Genomic DNA, 17,600 nt, shown 5'->3' on the forward strand with positions numbered 1-17,600 from the left:
ACTCCACGCCACCCCCAGGAAGGAGACAGAGCTGAGGTCAGGACAAGTCAAACCTATGATTTCACCGCCTCCTCTACCCAGGCTCCAGCTAGCACAGTCTCTGAGCGGGAAGCAACTCAGCCATCCATTTCCAACACTTCTATCAACCTCTTCTGTAATGTGTTCCTGTGAACAGCCCCGGGTGCAGGGCAGGCACCCTGAGGCTGGAATCAGGAGGGGCTGACAACTGAGTGGGGGCCGGCTCTGGCGCTGCACGCAGCCGGAATCAGGCCTGCTTGGACCTCATTGCCTGCTTGGGAAGCAGGGACATGGTGGCCTTGGCAGGCCTGGGAAACACTGAAAAATACTGTTTCTCTGAAACTGAAAAAGCATTAACCTTTCCCAATGCCTTTAACATTTCCACTAGAAATTTGGCATTTGCTAGAGGAAGAAGTTTTTTTCCCCAATTGTAAAAAGGTCAGGCGTATTTATCTGACTTAATAATTTATAATTGATATTCGATGCCCTCCTTGAAAGATTGTCACTAAGAATGCCATCAGCACCCACCTACTGGTGCTGCACAAAAGCCTGCCAGACCCAGCCCCAAATCCGACCCAGGCAGGGCTGCAGCAGCCGCTCAGAGCAGAGGTCAGAGGGCACCTCCACACAGCCAGCTCCTTGTGCTGGCCAGGTCCTAGCTCTGCCATCAATGAAAAGACAGCCCAGCCTCCCATGTCCAGTCCCCATTCTGCCACACCCAAGTTCCCTGCAACAGTGACAATACCACAGCCTCTTGAACAGTGTAGAAAAAAAAAAAATTCCTCCATTCTCTCCCTTCTCCTCTCCCACCAGTAAAGGGTTCTCTTAGTAGAAGAGAACCATTTGTAGGAAAGATGGAGGTGCCCAGCAAAATGTCAGTAGGCCCTGAAAGCCAATGCCACTAGTTCAGTGTTGCAGGGGGGACTTGGATGTGACTGACTGGCATTACGACCCTCCCTTCACCCCTTCAGAAGCCCTGAGCTCCTGGTTTCCTAACCACAGCTGCAGAATCTAGACAGGACCTTCCTTCTTGGACAGCAGGAAACGCCATTCTCTCTCAGAGACGGGCCAGCGAGGGAAGTCTGGAGGAGGAGGAGGGTAGGGTCAGGCTCACCTGAACAGGAATACAAGAGCCTACCTGCATGGTAAGAAGGTTTTCTTTTATTTGAAATATAGTCTGAGCAACATGAGTGTAGCGGAGAGGAGGAGGGGCTGGCTGCTGGGGCAGCGGCCTCTCTAATGGCACAGGAGCAAGAGTACAAATATCCCCATGTCTGTGTGCCTCGAACCCCGCTCATCAGGAAAGGCAGAACAGCAGCAGAACAAGGACGCACAGCTCCTTTGAGGGGGTGGTGGGGGAAGGGGAGGTCCTGCCTCTCTGCGCCCAGCTTCCAAACAGAAGCTTTTCCCGCCCACACAGACAGGATGAGCCCGCATGACAATGCATCCTCAGGACTGTTTGCAGGGAAGGAATCAGAGAAGACAGAGAGGAAGGGCACGGGGACCGAGAGCCCTCTGCAAGCCAGGTGGGGCGAGCTCTCTCAGAGGGGGAACACGCCAGCACCCTCCTCCCCTGTCTCAGGCTCTGGTATTGTGAAGCAAGCTGCTGCAGGGAGGCCCGGGCTGAAGGCAGAGAAAGGAGACCTCCCAGAAGAGCGCGGCTGCTGAAGGGCCTTGAGCAGAGGTGACCGCGTCGGGGTTGGAAGGACACAGACGAGAGTTGGGGTACCGAGAAGCAGCACAAAGCCATAAATAACAGAAGCAGATTCGGAGCTGTGAGGGTCCTGGGCGACCCCGCATCTCCCAGGGCTGGGGGCCACCCAGCCCCCCGCAGCTCAGGGCAGACACTGCTCCAGGACACAGCCAGACACACTCACGCCGGGCGGGGCCTGTTCCTTCCCACTGTCCACACAGCAGGCGGAGGACACCATGGCGCCACCCCGACCATGCACCGCAGGGCCTCCGGTCACACCTGCGGAGACGGTGTGAGGCTGTCCCGGTCCTGAGAGGTCTGTGGTCGACTGGGAGCGTCTTGGGCCCCATCCTCGTCCTGGGCCAGGCCCAGGGATCTCCCCGTCTCGGAGTCGCCCACCAGAGGCTCCTCGGCACCTTCTTCCAGTCCGTTCTCCCTGGTCTCCATGGGCACCTCCTCCCCAGAGCCCTCCTCTGGCTCCGCCGCCTCTGCCTCTTCCTCCTCCTGGTCTCTCACCTTGTGGACGATGAAGAGGTGGCGGCTGAGGGAGCCGGCAGAGGTGTAGCACAGGCCACAGAGGAGGCACTGGGCTGTGGAGCTGTCCTTCTGGTGCTGAGGTATGTGGCTCTGGAACTCCAGCCCTGAGTCCGTGGCAAAGCTACATTTCGCACACTGGAAAAGCGACTTGTGCCTTTTGGTGGAAGAGACTGGCGTGCCGTTGCTGGTGTCAGGAGCGGCCCCCACTCCGCTGACTGGTCTTTTCAGATGGTTCACCTGAAGGAGAAACGACGTGAGCCTGGAAGCCCAGGACATGAGCCCCCAGCATGGGCAACGCAGTCCAAGGACTTGCAGAATCATCACCCAGGCCGGACTCAGCCCAGCCCTAAGTTCTGGTCTAGGTGTGGTTTGCTTCTTTTGCTTGTTTTAATGGGCACATCCATGTAGCACAACATTCCAAAGACGTGGGAAGGGTACAGAAGAGATGAGGTCCCCCCTCCCTGGCTCCCCAGACAACACTGGGGTTCTGAGGTACCACCGAAAGATGTTCCAGTCATGCACAGAAATACAACCACCACCTTTTACAAGATGACAGCATTGCATGCACACTTTTCTTCACCCTGCTTTTTTTCACTTTACAACATATATTGACAGATTTCTTTATCCCCTGGGCCAAAGCCATCTGACAGATAAATCTCAGAAGTGGAACTGCTAGATCAAAGGGTGTACGCATGTGCAGAGAAAAGGTGTGCATCTTAATCATAGACAGTTGTTGCCGCAGCGTCAATTGACACCCTACCTGCTGTGTGTGAAAGGGCCTTTGCAGACCAGGGCCCTTCTCTGAATAGCCAGTAAAGAGCCCCCTGAAAAGCTAGGCAGCTCTCTGGGTTTCCCAGGCATGCCTGCCCCTATGAGGAGCCGCCCCCATCATGGAGTTGGGGGAGTCCACTGGGAAGAGGGACACGAGGCTGCCCCAGAAGCTGACCAGAAATGGGTACAGGGCATGAAACAGGGGTGAGGTCAGAGGGTCCGGGGTAGTGGGATTCTAGGTCTGGCTCCTCTGTAACTGGGGGGTGGGGTAGGGGTGGGGATGGGGGTGTGACTCAGTGAAGCGTTGCATCCTCTCCCAACAGTCAGGCCTACCCACCCCACCTCCGAGGACCGCAGAGAGGCAGAGGCAGGAAGTACATGGACACGATCCAGTGTCCACAGGGCACAGGACACACCGAGAGACGGGTCACGGTGACAGGGAAACGGCGGCGAGAAAAGGCCACTGGGCTGCCTCGTAGATCCCTGTTCCTTTCTTTGTGTGCGGTCCCCAGGCAGGTCACACAAGGCTAGAGAGTGGCCAGCATGGAGGTTGCTGTCACTGCTGGCTGCTCCCTGGCCACAAGGACATGTGGGCTCTGGTAACCTGCCCAGCGCCCCTCCAGCTCCAGCCTCACCAGGCAAGCTGCTCCGGCGGGCAGGGGCCCCACACTCACCTGAGGGGAATGTCCACCCGAAGGTCTGGCTTTGGACGTCCGGCTCAAATCAGGATTTCTGATACCGTGCATAAGGCTGATGTGGCTCTCCAGGAGGGAGGGCCGAGAAAAACTGGGGCTATCCTCTGTGCAATACCTGCAGAAGCGCAGCCAGAGCAGCCGTGTAAGATGATCAGCCCCAGTGTCTGGGGGGCCAAGCAGGCAGGCTAAGGTGAAGCTGCCTCTGGCTCCAGGGGAGATAGTCTGGGGTAGGCAGGGTGGTCCTCGGGCTGGCAGGGTGGCACTGGGAAATCCAGCCAGTACAAGCCAGCCAAGGCAGAAGACGACCGGAAGTCAGAGTATCTGTATTGGCCCTAAGCTGTGACCTGACTCTCCTCTCTCTGGTATCAGTGTCCAGAGACCCAAGTGTGGGCCCAGCGGCCGGACAGCAGCCTGTTCTGTCCAAAAGCTCGGAGAGATGGTGCTGAAGTCTCACGGCTGACAGGGCACCTGCTCACATCGCACCCATTCCTCTCCAACTTCAGGGCCCTCCACCACCGCCGGACAAGGTGGCCTGGGCTTAGGAGTTGGGAAGGGGGAGACCTCCAGAGCTACCAGGCTCTGGAACACCCTCTTCCTAACCTAGCCACAGCACTTCCCAGTAGAAACTGGCTTGTCTCTTACCTCTGAGCCCTGATCTCACAGCTGAGAAAAGCCCTAGGGGTACCACAGTGGTCTGGATGAATTTCAGCCCCTTGGCTCCCACCTCCAGGGACTCACCCACAAGTGTAGACTTTCTTCACTGTGTCATGGTTGTTGCGGATGTGTTTGCGCAGGCTGTTGGGGGTGTGAAAGGACTGTTCACACTGCCGACACGGGTACCGCTTCAACGTCTATGGGGACCACAGGATGCAAGGCATCAGAACCCTAAGACACTTCTGGGTGCATCTTTCTTCTCAGAGGAGGCAGGCAGAAAGGAGGATGCCCCAAGAACTCAGGATCTGCATCGCCCACCATGCCCATGGCACCAGGATCGACAGGGGGTCATGCCATGGCAGAGGCTCTGATCTTGTAGGACAAACGGACCTGCATGTCCCGCACTTACCCGACCGTGGCTCTTTTTCATGTGGGACACGTAGCTCTCCCGATCTGGAACCCACTCCTGGCACTCCTGGCAGGTCCAGCCGGTGTTCCTCAGCCGGGGCCTGGCCTCAGCCCTGCGGTGGGCCTCGGGCCTGCCCCAGCGGCTGGAGGGCAGGGCACTGCCCCGAGCAGTCACACTGGGGGCTGGCGGCTCAGCAGGCACTCGAGGGCCAGGGCGACTTGAAGATGAGTCTGTTGAGGACTGGAGGCTGGACAGCTCGTCCACGTTGCGGGGCACACCATGGGTGCTCTGGGGACAGAGGGAGCGATTACTGACTGGTTGGGGGCGGGGGACGCAGGGCGAGACACCTGGCCTGAGGACCTGCCCGTCTCCCCAGCCCCCTCCCCAAGGGGCCCCACCTTGACATGCTGCATCAGCTCCGGCTTCTGCAGGAACAGGAGCGGGCACTCAGGGCACTTGAAGACGCCCACCTGCGCCGTGCTGGCGTTCTGGTAAAAGTGCTGCTGGATGTGCCTCTTCTTGTTGAAGACCATTTCACAGGAGCACTTATAAATGAGCCTGCCACGACAAGCCCCAGGGCATGAGGTGACCAAGGCCCAGCCGGCAGAACCACAGGCCCCTCCACCCCATGTGTGATCTCTCCGAACCAGACTCAGGTTGGGAAAAGCAATACTCTGAGCCAACATGGACACTCCCCAGTCTCAGACATCTCCGAAGCACTCCGGGCTTCTAGCCACTCTCTGCCACTAGCCTGGGCTTCCCAGTCCATCCAACACCTCCCATAGGGCCCCACACTGATCTGCTCTGCTCCCACAGGCCTGCAGGGCCCGGAGCCACACTCACTGGGAGGGTCTGTGGGGCTGGGTGGGATGCTGGGTGGCGCTGTGGTCCGCGGTGCTCCTGGCAGTCTTGAAGGCCATGGGGCAGAACGCACATTTGTGGAAGACCTGGCAGTGCCGCTCCTGGATGTGGCTTTTCAGCAAGGCCAAGGTCAAGTGGACAACCCCACAGTGGATGCACCTGGATGACAGAGGTGGGGCCGGGGAACAGGTATGTCAGACCAAGAAGTGGTGTTAGAAGAGCAGGGATGGAGGACAGGAAGAGAGCCATCTCAGGGACCTACCCCTCCCTTATGCATTTAGTCTTGAAAGTCTGCTTGCTGCCGCCAGGCACAATGCAGTCACCGAGGGCCTCCCAAGCCCAAGACCCTCCTGGTTAAGGAGGGGAAAGAAAGCCCTCCCCTCACAGGCCAGAGAATATTCTTCTGCAAGCTAAAAACTTGATTGAGCCTAACCATAGAGCTGGTGGGAGTGGAGAAAGGGGAGTATGGTTCAAAAATTACATTAATAGCACCCATTTAAGTGTGATCCAATTGCAGGAGTCCAGGGTGAGTTTTAGAAGGAGACTGCAGAAAGCCTGTGCCTCCCCACATGCGGGTGCGGAACAGGAAGGGATGTTCACTTAATAAAATGTATACTGAGGAGGTGCTACACCCACCATGACAACCACATTAAAACCAACAGCCCTCAAAGCCCAAGAAGTGCTCTAGAGCAGCACTGTGGAACTTGCTGTGATGACGGAAGTGTTTCATACAGCACTGTCCATGTGAATATTTAAATTTCAATCAATACAATAAAACAGCCAGTTGCCCTGGCTACACTTCAAGCTCTCAATAGGCACATGTGCCTGATACCGTTCTGGACTCTGCAGCTCCCTCGGTGGGACTATGGATAACATTTTTATTTCTCTTTTCCCCTACTGATTTGCACTTTCTGAGTTTTGTTTAGTGACTATATCATTTTTATAATATAGGAATTGTCTTAAGCCATTTCTCTGAAATTGAGGTCATGTGGAACTCTTCTTTCAACTTCAATATATCTCTCTATAAATACTGTGTTTCCTTTCTTCAACATCAGAAAATGATGTTCCTCTAAAGCTAACCTTCATCTATTCGGGTTCCTAGACTCTCTCACGTGTTCAGTCTTTCTTCCCGCCTGAAAACACAGACAAGTCTCCCTACATGAGAGAAAACCCTCCTTGCTCCCAGCTCTTGAGGTAACTATTATTTTCTGTCTGTTGCAATAATGTTTGCTCCTGTAACCTTGGCATCCCCGTAATCTAGAAGAGAGGGTGTCACTTTACTGAAATAAAGGATATGTCTTCACTTAAGAATTCTTTGACTCCAAATATTAGCATTCATTTCAACATATTAGCCCATTTTTGCAATCCACATGACTCATCACAGAATCCTGACCAATCCTTTTTGTTTTTCATTCTTTTGTGTATGTTTAGGGCAGGGCAGGGGGAAAGGGGGAGACAAAATCACCTTTTACAAACTTAATCAGCAATGAGGAAAAGTGCACAGAACCCAAAGTCTGTTAGCAACTAAGGCCAACAAGCATTCATTACTAAATGTGAACGTGTTAGAGATTCCATACAAACTACTTACACTTAAAATTGTATTTTCTTTTCTCTCCTGCCAAACAAAATAGTGACCAGCTCCTAGCACACAGAAGCATATCCACACCACAAGTAATTATGAGGGGAGAAAAAAATCCACACATTTCCAAATTCATTCAAAGTAGCCAAATACACCTGACATGTGTAAAGAATCTAAGTGGTTTTATTTGTGCAGTTTGACCAAAGTCCTACAGGAGCAACATAAGTACAAGTGAAAATCCATTCTATTTACCCAGAAGACATTCTTGGCGGAAACCTCATGGAAAGTAAGACTATAAAGGGGAAAAAGAACACGAGCTGAGTGGTCTGAGTGAAGGACTGAATCAAACAGGGTTTGCAGACTAATGAAAAGCTGTGTAGAAAAGAATTCTAACCCCACGACACAACTCTTTACCAACTGTTTTTTTAAAGAGAAAACAGGCAATAATAGAACCATATGCTGTCAAATATATAAAGCTTTAGAAAAGATAGGGCTTCCCTGATGGCTCATCTGGTAAAGAATCTGCCTGCAATGCAAGAGACCTGGGTTCAACCCCTGGGTTGGGAAGATCCCCTGGAGAAGGGAAAGCCTATGTACTTCAGTATTCTGGCCTGGAGAATTCCATGGACTGTAGAGTCCATGGGGTTGCAAAGAGCTGGACATGAGGGAGCGACTTTCACTTAGAAAAGATAAAGAGCAGTAAAATATGTAGCTTTGTCAATAATCACAAATAAGGCTTCCCTGGTGGCTCAGAGGTTAAAGCGTCTGCCTGCAATGTGGGAGACCTGAGTTCAATCCTTGGGTCGGGAAGATTCCCTGGAGGAGGAAATGGCAACCCACTCCAGTATTCTTGCCTGGAGAATCCCATGGATGGAGGAGCCTGGTGGGCTACAGTCCATGGGGTCGCAAAGAGTCAGACACGACTGAGTGATATATGGGGTAACATATTATTAAATAGTCTAAACTTGCTTCCTTATGACATCATTGGTCACTCTCCAAATTATCAACAAAGAGCAGAATAATTTACAAAATCCTAAAAATATTACATTGTCAGGACTTCCTTGGCAGCCCAGTGGGTAAGAATTTGTCTGCCAGTGTAGGTGACATGGGTTCCACTTCTGGTCTGAGAAGATTCCACCTGCCACAGAGCAACTAAGCCTGTGTGCCACAACTACTGAAGCCCACACACCTAGAGCCTGTGCTCTGCGACAAGAGAAGCTATCGAAAGTAGAGAAAGCCTATGCAAAGCAACAAAGATCCAGCACAGCCAAAAGATACAATTTTTAAATAAATAAAAATATTATTAATATAAAACTCTATAGTAGAGCTTATTGAAATGGAACATAGGTACTCTTAGCATTTATTAAAAATGATTACTATCCAGAGAATGGGAGAAAATACTTGCAAATCATATATCTGACAAAAGACTTGTAACCTGAATATATAAAGAACCCTTACAGTTCAACAACAAAAAGACAAATAACACGATTTTTAAATGGGCAAAGGATCTGCATAGATATTTCTCTAAAGAAAATATACAAATGGCCAATAAATTTATGAAGATATGCTTGACATCATTATCCACCAGGGAAATACAAATCAAAACCATCATGAGATATCACTTTACACCCACAATAACTATAATCAAAAGTCAGACAGTAACAAATATTGGCAGCGATGTAAAGAAGACAAAATTCTCATCCACCCCTGGTCGGAATAGAAATGTGGTATAGCTACTTTGAAAGACAATGTGGCAGTTCCTCAATTTGACTCAGCTATTTTACTCCCAGGTATATATCCCAAAGGACTGAAAACATTGTTACCTAATAACTTACACATGAATGTTCATTAGCAGCATTATTCATAAAACCCAAAAAAGGAGTGAATAACTATTATTTGTTACAATGTGAATGAATCTTGAAACTATTATGCTAAGACTATGTATTATATGATTTCATCTAAATGAAACATCCAAAGGAGGCACATCTATGTGACAGAAAGTTGTTCTCTTGGAATGGAAGGACTACAAATATAGAGTTTCTTTCTTTATGGGTGATGAAAATACTCTAAAATTGATCATTGTGACTGATTGTAAAATTTTGTGAATATAGTAAAAAGCACTGAATAGGACACTTTAAATAGGTGAATAGGATGGTACATGAATTACATCTGAATAAAAGCTATTACAAAAAATACATTAATAGCTGAAGATCTTAAGTACAACGAATACTATGTCAGTGTGCATATCTTCTGAATTCAACCACAGATCACTGAAAACATTAATGTCAGTATCTTCAGTAATCCTAGCTGCATCATTTTGTCTGACCTTTCTTACAAAAAGGCTTGATAAACTACTTTTGAGACATTACATTGCTTTTTACTCTTATAGAAGACGGTAAAATATATAATTAAAGTACAAAAAATACTATTAATCCATCTGCGTTACTGAAAATTTCTTGGATTCAAGATTCAAATACAGGGACTTCCTTGGTGGTACAGTGGTTAAGAATCTGCCTTCCAATGCAAGGGACACGGGTTTGATCCCTGGGCAGGGAAGATCCCACATGCTATAGGGCAACTAAACCCACAATGCAGCCAAATAAATCAATATATTTTTTTAAAAATTCAAGTACTAAAGCTAAAGTATTGATTGCTATGGATTCAATTAGATCTTGAAACAAGCAGCATACACTTATGTCAAAATTAGAAAGGTATTTTCAAGTGTTATGAATACTGCAAAAAACACTCATTCAGGTGTTCAGTTTTAAAATGTAGCCTAGAATGCTGCCAAGCCATGCTCTTTGCAACATGGTGGCAAGGGCTCTGTATAAACAACCCCATCTCTGGGTTGTTTTCTTCTCATATATGTTAGCGTATCCATTCTCTCTAACACGTAAAAGAAATAAGTCTACATTTGGAAGTGGTTATCCCAAGAGAGAAACCTGGAAGTGATCACTAACCACTCCCCATCCCTCACCCTGGTACATAAGCCATCCTCAAGCCCTAATGCTTCTCCTTTCTAAATCTCTCTCAGGTTTTCCTTCTCTCTATCCTCACAGCCATGCCTTAGCTGGATCACTCAGTGTCTCATTGGAATTGTCACACAACCAGTCTCTAGTCTCTCGCCTCTAATACATCTATCAGCTTTCCAGAATGATCTTTCTAAAACACAGATCTGGCTGGATCACTCCCCTGCTGCAAATCTTTCCATCGCTCCTCACTATCCCCAGGAAAAAGTCCAGATGCCTGCCAAGGAATACAAGGTCTTGCGTGGCCTGGCCCCTACCAACCCCCTTGTCTCATTGCTCACCCTTCCTCCAGTTCATCGTGACCCACACCATGTTTATCCTTCCTAAGAGTTTTCTTTGTGTGCTGGCACCCTTGCCTTTGCTCTTGCCAGACAGGCTTGCCTCCTTTCTTCTACCTAAAAGCCTCCTCCTATCTTCTCTATGAAGCTTTCCTGACCATTCCTCAAATATAGGACTTAGCCACTCTGAATCATAAGTACCTGCTTGCATGTTTGAAAGCCATCGGATTGAAGCCCCTTGAGCGCAGGAGATGGGTTTTAACCATCTTTGTGTCTTGAGTGTTTGGCACAAGTCTAAAGCAACAGTAAGAACTCAAAAAAAGTTTAAGTGAACTGTGCTCAGTTGCTCAGTCCTGTCCAATTCTTTGTAGCCCCATGGACTATAGGCCACCAGTCTCCCCTGGCGGTTTCCCAGGTAAGGGAAAATGGGTTTCCACAGGCAAGAATACTGGAGTGGGTTGCCATTCCCTTCTCCAGGGGATCCTCCTGACCCAGGGATTACTACACCTGTGTCTCTTGAGTCGCCTGCATTGGCAGGCATATTCTTTACCATTGGGCCATCTGGGAAGCCCATTAAAGGAACTAAATCAAAATTTAATACCAAAGAGAAGAAAACCTTAATAAATTTGGGCAAAATTAAATTTCTGAAGCAAAAATGACCAGAAAACATAAGATGTAGAAACTCCCAAGCAAGTAAACAAGTAAAGGAGACCTGATTGGGTCAATGTAAAATTACAGATCAATGAGTTTTAGAAGGAGCGTTCACCCTCATTTTGATCTTTTCTTTGAAAATGACTTCTTGCTTATATCCATTTAACACCATAGAGATAGATCAGTTAAAATAGAGTTTTCTTGGTTTTACCATGAAGCTGATCATTTTTTCCATTCTCAGGTCTTATTTCTCACAAACTGACAAAAACTAATCAACACAAAGATAAAAGTTCTTTGACTTTGGCAGCTTGCCATTTGTTCAGAAATTGAGAACATTTGAAAGTACCAAAATTTGCAAATTTATTATTGAAATAGTACTTTAAAATTAATACGCCAAGCATGATAACTTTCTGAGCAAATTATATACCTTTAAAAAAAAAATTAAACTGACGAAGTGAATGTTAGGTATAGCCTAATCTCCCCAATACCTTCCTCTTTAAAGCTTTTCTCTTTTTTTCATCTTTTGGCCACACTGTGCCACTCACAGCATGTAGGATCTTAGTTTCCCAACCAGGGATCAAACTTGTGCCCCCTGAAGTAGAAGCTCAGAGTCTTAACCACTGAATGGCCAGGAAGGTCCCAAAGCTTTTTGTTTTCCCCCAATGTTTAACTTTTTAACTCCTTGCTCTTCTCCCTGCTTTTCTGGTTCCCTACAAAGTAAAAATGTCTGTCCACATACCAATCAACATTCTTGTCTTATTAAGCTGGAGCCCAGGGCTCATAAGACAAAAACTCAAAATTCCTCTAATAGTTTGGCTATGCCAAAATATGTGGCTTATGGGATCTCAGTTCCCCAACCGGGGATTGAACCTGGGCCACGGCAATGGAAGCCAACCCTAACTACTAGACCACTAGGGAACTCCCCAAACTCCAGTCTGAGACGAGCTACGGTCCAGAAAAAGCAGCAGCCACTGGGCAAGCCCAGGACAGCACCCACCTGTAGCCCACCTTGCGGGCATAGTGCAGGCAGTTCTCCTTTACGTGGGTCTGGAAGTAGGCAGAGCGGCAGAGGGCCCCGCACTCCGGACAACAGTAGGGGGACTTGTGGGCGTGGATCCGCTGGTGGGCGCAGAAGCTGCACTGGTTGGGCAGCAGCATCTGGCACACCTGGCAGGTCTAGGAAAGAACACGGAGAGAGCAGTTCAGGCGGGAGCCACAGGCCAGGAGCTCTCAACCAGGGCTGCCTGGCTTTCCTAGGACGCTGATCAGAAGGGCCACCACCCCCAACCGTTCTCTCTCCCAACTCTCCTAGGAACTGGTGACACCCCCAGGCCTCACGCAGTGATGACACTGATGCCCACTCTAGCTTTGCCTCTCACCTTATTAATCAAAGGCAGACCTAACCCTATTTTCCCCAAAATCAGTCCTACATGTCGGGCTGTGTCCTGCTCTCCCCTTGCTCAGCAGAGGACCAGCTTTTCCTTTCCAGAGGCCCAAGGCACTTCTTGCATTCTAACATCTTGCTACACTGCTAGGGCTACCGGGGCCTCTGCCCTGGCTCAGCAGGTTCTGACTCAACACCTTCGGTAAGCTGGCTCAGAGACTCCCAGAGCAGACCTGAGCCCCCATGGTTAACACTCAGAAGCCTCCATGCAGACCGAGTTTCCGTATGCTGTCTGTCTGCCCACTCTGGGGTGGGGGAGCGGTGCCTGAAGCCACAATTGCCCACATCCATCCACAGAGAAGCACAGAACAGCTATCGGCTTCCTTGTTCTCAGACCCAGGAGAGAACCAGAGGCTGACAAGTCCTCCAGGCCGACTCACAGAAGCTCTTAGACAGGGAGAGTCCAGAAGCCCAGAGGGGAGAGCGAGAGGCTGAGCAGGGGCCTCTGTCTGGAGTGGCCCTTCTTAATAACAAGGGAGCCACTGACCTGGGCTCAGGAGTGCTCAGACCGGTAAACTGTTAGGGAGGCCAGGAAAAGATCTGTTTTAAGCAGTGATATCCAGAATGTAGGGCCCTTACAGCACAAACAATCCAGCTTTTTCAACAAAAGAAATGCCAAGGCAAAAAAAGAAAGAAAAAAGATTGAGGAAGAGGAATTTACAGATTAAAAGAGACTTAAAAGACATTTTCAACAACTGCAATGGATAGTCCTTATTTGGATCCTGATCCGAGCAAGCCAAGTGTAAAAAGAAATGAGATAACTGGATATTTTAAATCTAACTTAATGATGACAATACTGAGACATCTGACACTTGATATTAAGATTTGATTATAGGAATTATTATTAATTTTGAGGTGTGATGATATTATATCTATGGGGTTTTAAGGAAAAAACTTTTTCTTTTAAATATATATACTGCAATAGACACTATAATGCTGGGATTTGTTTAAAAATAATACACTGAGGGAGAGGGGATACAAACACAGATGAAACAAGACAGGCCACTGAGTTGTTAAAAAAAAATTAACCTCTGTGACTTTTACAGCACAGTATTTTGACTTATACATCCTGAATATGACATATTCTAAGGACATGAAGAACTAACTGCAAATACACCCTCAACTTTATGCGGTGTCCTGAGGTTAGAATTAATATTGGGGGGAAAAAAAGAATTAATATTGGTCTTGACATTTTGAAATTTGTATGTATATATGTGTATATGTATGTATGTGTGTGTGTATAGTAGGAAAATTTTAGGAACCAAGATTTTCAGCATAAAATCAGTTACATAAAAAATATGATCTTGGCCTCCCCTGGTGGCTTAGTAGTAAAGAATCTGTCTGCTAGGGCACGAGAGACAGGTTTGATCCCTGATCTGGGAAGATCCCACATGCCACAGAGCAACTAAGTCCACGCACTGTAACCGTGCACCGCGCCCTTGCTCCAGAGCCTGGGAGCCACAACCACTGGCACCCTCGAGCCTGCACTCCACGACGAGAGAAGTCACTGCAGTGAGAAGCCCCCACTCACAGCAACTAGAGAGAAGACCGTGCAGCAACAAAGATCCAGCACAGCCAAAAATAATAAGATTTATAAAAAAATTTTTTTAAGTATAATCTTACATTTCAGTACCAGTATAAACTCAAGATCTCCCTTTCCTTATTTTAAAACTTTGTATTTCTTAGTTCTGGCCACTAAAAAGGCCTAGAAACATATTCAGCAGAATAAGCATATTTGGTGCCCAGAACGTAGCCTCTAAATATCATTTCTCACTTAAAAAAAAACCATCATGGCCTCTTGAAAAATTGACTGATTCTAGGTTTAGCACAAGAAACTCGCCCAAATCTTGCTGGGGCTCAAAGTAGAGAAGCGTCTCAAGGTTTAATGAGTTCATGTGAAAGGAACATAGGAACACGGGAGCCAGCCTGATGGGACCCCCCCCCCCCCGACCAAAATGGGGTAATTGAGCATGGAGAAGAGTGAGTCACAAATCAAAGACATACAGTAGACTGACAAAAAAACAAAAGGACACACACGCACAATACAGAAGAAAACCATCAAACTACAAAAGGAAAAGCAAAAGAAAGGAACAAAGAAACAAAATCAACTGAAAAAACAAAGGTTTAAAGTGGTAATAAATAGTTATCAATCAGTAATTGCCTTAAATGTCAATTGACTAAATGCTCCAATCAAAATATATGAGAGTGGATTAAAAAAACAAGAGCCTACAACATGCTGTCTACAAGAGACCCACTTCAGAGTGAAGGGCACGCCAAGATTGAAAGTAGGGGGATGGAAAAAAGACATTTCATGCAAACAGAAATGACAAAAAAGTGGAGGAAGCAATACTCAGACAAAAATCCCTTCCAAAATCACATCAAAAATAAAACTCAGGACTAAACCTGACCAAGATGGTGAAGGAGACTTACATGCTGAGAACTATAAACATTGATAAAGGAAAGTGAAGATGATTCAAAGAAATGGAAAGACATGCCATGCTCTTGTATTGGAAGAATTAATATTGTTAAAATCGTCATACTACCCAAAGCAATCTACAGATTTAATGCAATCTTTATCAGGACATTTTTCACACAACTGAAGCAAATAACCCTAAAATTTATATGGCACCATAAAAGACTCAGAATTGCCCAAGCAACCCTGAGGAAAAGGAATAAAGCAGGAGGTTTAACCCTCCAGACTTTAGACAATATTACTAAGCTAGAATAATCAGAACAGTGTGGTATTGGTAGAGAAACAGACACATGGACCAATGGAACAGAACAGAGAGCCTGGAAATAAATCCACACATCTACAGTCAATTAATCTTTGACAAATGAGGTGAGACTATACAATGGAGAAAAGACAGTCTCTTCAACAAGCAGTGCTGGTAAAATTGGCCAGCTGCGTGTAAATCAATGAGGTTAGGACACACCCTCACACTACACACAAAAATAAACTCAAAATGGCTTAAAGTCTTAAATATGAGACAATAGCTCCTAGAAGAGAACATAAGCAAAATATTCTCTGACATAAATTATACCAATGTTTTCTTAGGTCAGTCTCCTATGGCAATAGAAATAAAAGCAAAAATAAACAAATGGGACCTAATCAAACTTGCAAGCTTTTGCACAGCAATAGAAACCATAATCAAAATGAAGACATCCTATGGACTGGGAAAAAATATTCACAAACAGGGCAACCAACAAGGGCTTAATTTTTGATATATAAACAGCTCATACAACTCAATAACAACAACAACAAAAGAAACCCAATCAAAAAACAGGCAGAAGATCTAAATAGACATTTCTCCAAAGAAGACATACAGGTGGCCAACAGGCACAAGATGCTCAACACTAATAATTAGAAAAATGCAAATCGTAACTACAAGGTACCATCACACACCAGCCAGAATGGCCATCATTAAAAAGTCTACAAATAATAAGTGTTGGAGAGGATGTGGAAAAAAAGGCACTCTCCTATACTGTTGGTGGGAATGTAAATTGGTGCAGCCACTTTGAAAAACCGTATGGAGGTTCCTCAAAAAGTTCAAAATAGAGTTACCATTAGATCCAGCAATTACCACTCCTGGGCATATATCAGGAAAAAACTTATATAAAAAAGATACATGCACCCCAATGTTCACAGCAGCACTATTTACAATAGCAAAGTCATGGAAGCAACCTAAATGTCCCCAGACAGATGAACGGGGTAAAAGAAGAATGCGGTAAAGAAGACGTGGTATGTATGTGTATACACACACACACATACACACATACACACACAGGCAGGAATACTACTCAGCCAAAGAAAATGAAACAAAGCCATCTGCAGCAATATGGATGGGCCTAGAGATTATCATACTAAATGAAGTAAGTCAGAAAGAGACAAATATTGTACGGTATCACTTATATGTGGAATCTAAAATATGATACAATTGAACTTTATTTACAAAACAGAAACAGACTCACAGACACAGAGAATAGGTTTGTGGGTACCAAAGGGGAGAAGGGCTGAGGGAGGGATGCACTGGGAGCTTGAGATTAGCAGATGCAAACTATTAAATACAGAGAAAGGATAAACAACAAGGTCCTACTGTATACCACAGGGAATTATATTCAATATCCTGTAACAAACCATAATGGAAAAGAAAAAAAAAGAATGACTGAACATATAAACATAATAAAAATAAATATATAAAAACCAATGAGCTTATTATAATACTAAAACTAAATAATAGAGGAGGTCATCTCATACCGATTAGGGTGGCTATGATGAAAAAAAAAAAACACAAACAGATGCACTATTGGTGGGAAAATAAAATAGTACAGTCCCTGTAGGAAAAAACAGTATGGGGGTTCCCTGAAAATTTTTAAATAGAATTGCCATATGATCCAGCAATTCCACTTCTGGATATATACTGAAGGGAATTGATATTATACAGTACAGGGAATATAGCCAATATTTTACAGTAACTATAAATGGAGTATAACCTTTTTGTACAGCAACAATAATTCAATAAAATGAAATATTTGATCACACAAAAAAAGAACTGAAAAGATATTTGGATACCATGTTTGGTCTTCCCAGGTGCACTAGTGGTAAAGAAACCGCCTGTCAATGCAGGACACCTGAAAGATTCGGGTTCAGTCCCCGGGTCAGGAAGATCCCCTGGAGGAGGGCATGGCAATCCACTCCAGTATTCTTGCCTGGAGAACTTCATGGACAGAGGAGCCTAGCGGGCTACATTCCCTAGCGTCATAAAGAGTTGGACATGACTGAATCGACTTAGCACATATGCACATACCATGTTCACAGAGGCATTATTCATTTTACAACTAGAGGCAACACAGTGTCCCTTAACGAATGAGTGGATAAACAAAAGGTGGTATATACAACAACAGAATATTATTCAGTCTCAAAAAAAAAAAGGAAATTTGTCAAATGCTGGAACATGTATGAATCTTAAAGATATTATACTAA

At 46.3% G+C, this 17,600-nt stretch overlaps 1 protein-coding gene across 6 annotated transcripts in view; it reads right to left on the reverse strand.

Annotated features, from left to right (window-relative positions):
- Window positions 1–1,157: 1,157 nt before the first annotated feature.
- Window positions 1,158–17,600, reverse strand: part of ZNF592 (zinc finger protein 592) — a 48,766-nt gene continuing 32,323 nt past the window's right edge. For all 6 annotated transcript variants that reach the window (XM_070478309.1, XM_070478307.1, XM_070478308.1 and 3 more), the window contains 7 exons: window positions 12,173–12,351; window positions 5,621–5,797; window positions 5,176–5,335; window positions 4,778–5,065; window positions 4,453–4,565; window positions 3,694–3,829; window positions 1,158–2,485 (listed from right to left, as the gene is read on the reverse strand). In XM_070478309.1, the coding sequence (XP_070334410.1) occupies window positions 1,985–2,485; window positions 3,694–3,829; window positions 4,453–4,565; window positions 4,778–5,065; window positions 5,176–5,335; window positions 5,621–5,797; window positions 12,173–12,351 (1,554 nt within the window). In that variant the 3' untranslated portion in view covers window positions 1,158–1,984. The remainder of the gene's footprint in view (window positions 2,486–3,693; window positions 3,830–4,452; window positions 4,566–4,777; window positions 5,066–5,175; window positions 5,336–5,620; window positions 5,798–12,172; window positions 12,352–17,600) is intronic.

This window comes from Odocoileus virginianus, chromosome 16, assembly GCF_023699985.2.
Source record: "Odocoileus virginianus isolate 20LAN1187 ecotype Illinois chromosome 16, Ovbor_1.2, whole genome shotgun sequence".
NCBI lineage: Eukaryota > Metazoa > Chordata > Mammalia > Artiodactyla > Cervidae > Odocoileus > Odocoileus virginianus.